The sequence below is a fragment of the Emys orbicularis genome, chromosome 12 (assembly GCF_028017835.1).
Source record: "Emys orbicularis isolate rEmyOrb1 chromosome 12, rEmyOrb1.hap1, whole genome shotgun sequence".
Taxonomy (NCBI): Eukaryota; Metazoa; Chordata; order Testudines; family Emydidae; genus Emys; species Emys orbicularis.
This window is the reverse complement of record NC_088694.1, coordinates 41,786,583-41,788,677: the sequence shown is the minus strand read 5'-3', so window position 1 is coordinate 41,788,677 and position 2,095 is coordinate 41,786,583. Positions and strand designations below refer to the sequence as shown.

Sequence of the window (2,095 nt, the reverse complement as noted above, 5' to 3'; positions counted from 1 at the left end):
TAAGGAATGGTGTCCCTAGCCTCTGTTTGTCAGACGGTGGAGCTGGATGGCAGGAGAGAGATCACTTGATCATTACCTGTTAGGTTCACTCCCTCTGGGGCACCTGGCATTGGCCACTGTCGGGAGACAGGATACTGGGCTAGATGGACCTTTGGTCTGACCCAGTACGGCCGTTCTTATGTTCTTATGTTCTAATGTTCCTTCCCCATAATGAGGCTCCTCCATGCCTGGCCCAAATGTCTTGGCTCAGCGCACTGTGCTATTGCATGCTCGTTCACGGTGGCCGCTATAATCTCCTCCTCTCTCTCCATCCTCTGTGTGCTACAGGGATCCACACTGATGGGATGGAGCATGGGAACCTCACACGGGTGACGGAATTCATGCTGCTGGGGCTACCCCAGGCCCACAAGCTCCAGCTCTTCCTCTTCTTCCTCTTCCTTCTCTTCTACATAGTCATCCTCCCAGGCAATGTCCTCATCATCCTCACCATCCGGAGTGACCCCCGCCTGGGCTCCCCCATGTACTTCCTGCTGGCCCACCTGGCCTTCCTGGACATTTGCTACTTCTCTGTTACCCCCCCAAAGATGCTGGTTGACTTCTTCTCCCGCCACAAGACCATCTCCTACAGGGGCTGCATGGCCCAGATCTTCTTCATCCACTTCCTGGGGGCAGCTGAGATCTTCCTGCTGATGATTATGGCCTATGATCGTTATGTGGCCATCTGTAAACCTCTGCACTATGCTAGCATTGTGAGCAGGGGGGTCTGCTGTGCCCTGGTGGGGGCTGCCTGGGTGGGGGGCTTCATGCACTCCATAGTCCAGGTGGCTCTGACCATCAGGTTGCCCTTCTGCGGCCCCAACGAGCTGGACAACTTCTTCTGCGATGTGCCCCAGGTGATCAAGCTGGCCTGCACTGACACCTACGTGATGGAGATGTTGATGTTCTCCAACAGCGGCCTGGTCACCTTAGTGTGCTTTGTCCTCCTCCTCATCTCCTACACCGTTCTGCTGATCAAGCTCAGGATTCAGTCCCTCTGCAAGAAGAACAAAGCGGCCTCCACCTGTGTCACCCACATCATCGTGGTCTTCATCATGTTCGTCCCAGCCCTCTACATCTATGCCCGCCCCTTCCGCAGCTTCCCCCAGGACAAGGTGGTGTCCGTGTTCCACACCGTCGTCTTCCCACTACTGAACCCCATGATCTACACACTCAGGAACAAGGAGATCATCTGCTCCATGAAGAGACTGATGATCAGATACAGCCATTGGGGTGGGAAGTAAATGGAAGCCAGAATAAAGAAGTTTCAAACTGTGAAATACTTTTCTATGTGCGGGACTCCATTTTGCTTTTAGATACACTGGAGAAACTCTGTAGTTTGCTGTAGTATCTATTGAGCAACTTGAATCTGTTAAATAACTTTATAGTAAATCTGTAGTATCTATGGAATATGTCTGTAGTATATATTGAAATCCCTGTACAATCTGTTGAGTAATTAGTAAATCTGTAGCATCTATATAGTAACTCGCATGAGTAAGTCTACAGTAGCTGTGGAGGGAGCCTGTGGTTAAATGCAGTCACTCTATAGAGTGTATGGATTTACTCCGTACTTTCTATGGACTAACTATATCATGAATGTGTAATATCAATAGAGGATCTGTGGAATATCTATGGAGTAACTCCGGAGTTTACACTGCTATAACTGAGAGAAGAAATTAGCTCATTCTATTTTATATCTGAATATGGTGCCAGTCCTGGTTAATAATAATTAATACTCAGGAGATGATCATCACTTGTATTAGTTGTGTTAAAACATCTGATCTGATGGTGTCAAATTTGCAAATGAACTGGAGCTCAGCAGTTTCTCTTTTGAGTCTGGTCCTGAAGTTTTTTTGCTGTAAGATGGCTACCTTTACATCTGCTATTGTGTGGCCAGGGAGGTTGAAGTGTTCTCCTACAGGTTTTTGTATATTGCCATTCCTGTACATAGCAGCGGGGCATTGCTGGCATATGATGGCATATATAACATTGGTGGACGTGCAGGTGAATGAGCCTGTAATGTTGTAGCTGATCTGGTTAGGTCCTGTGATGGTGTTGC

General features: G+C 48.4%; 1 protein-coding gene across 1 annotated transcript; it reads left to right on the top strand.

The window, feature by feature from the left end:
* Positions 1–344: 344 nt before the first annotated feature.
* LOC135885972 (olfactory receptor 4N2-like) lies at positions 345–1,280 on the top strand. The gene has a single exon (XM_065413868.1). It carries the CDS (start codon positions 345–347, stop codon positions 1,278–1,280), a length of 936 nt encoding a protein of 311 aa, XP_065269940.1.
* Positions 1,281–2,095: the final 815 nt, after the last annotated feature.

Bases quoted from the DNA above. Each gene is read 5' to 3' on its own strand.
- LOC135885972 (XM_065413868.1), top strand. From the start codon at position 345: ATGGAGCATGGGAACCTCACACGGGTGACGGAATTCATGCTGCTGGGG.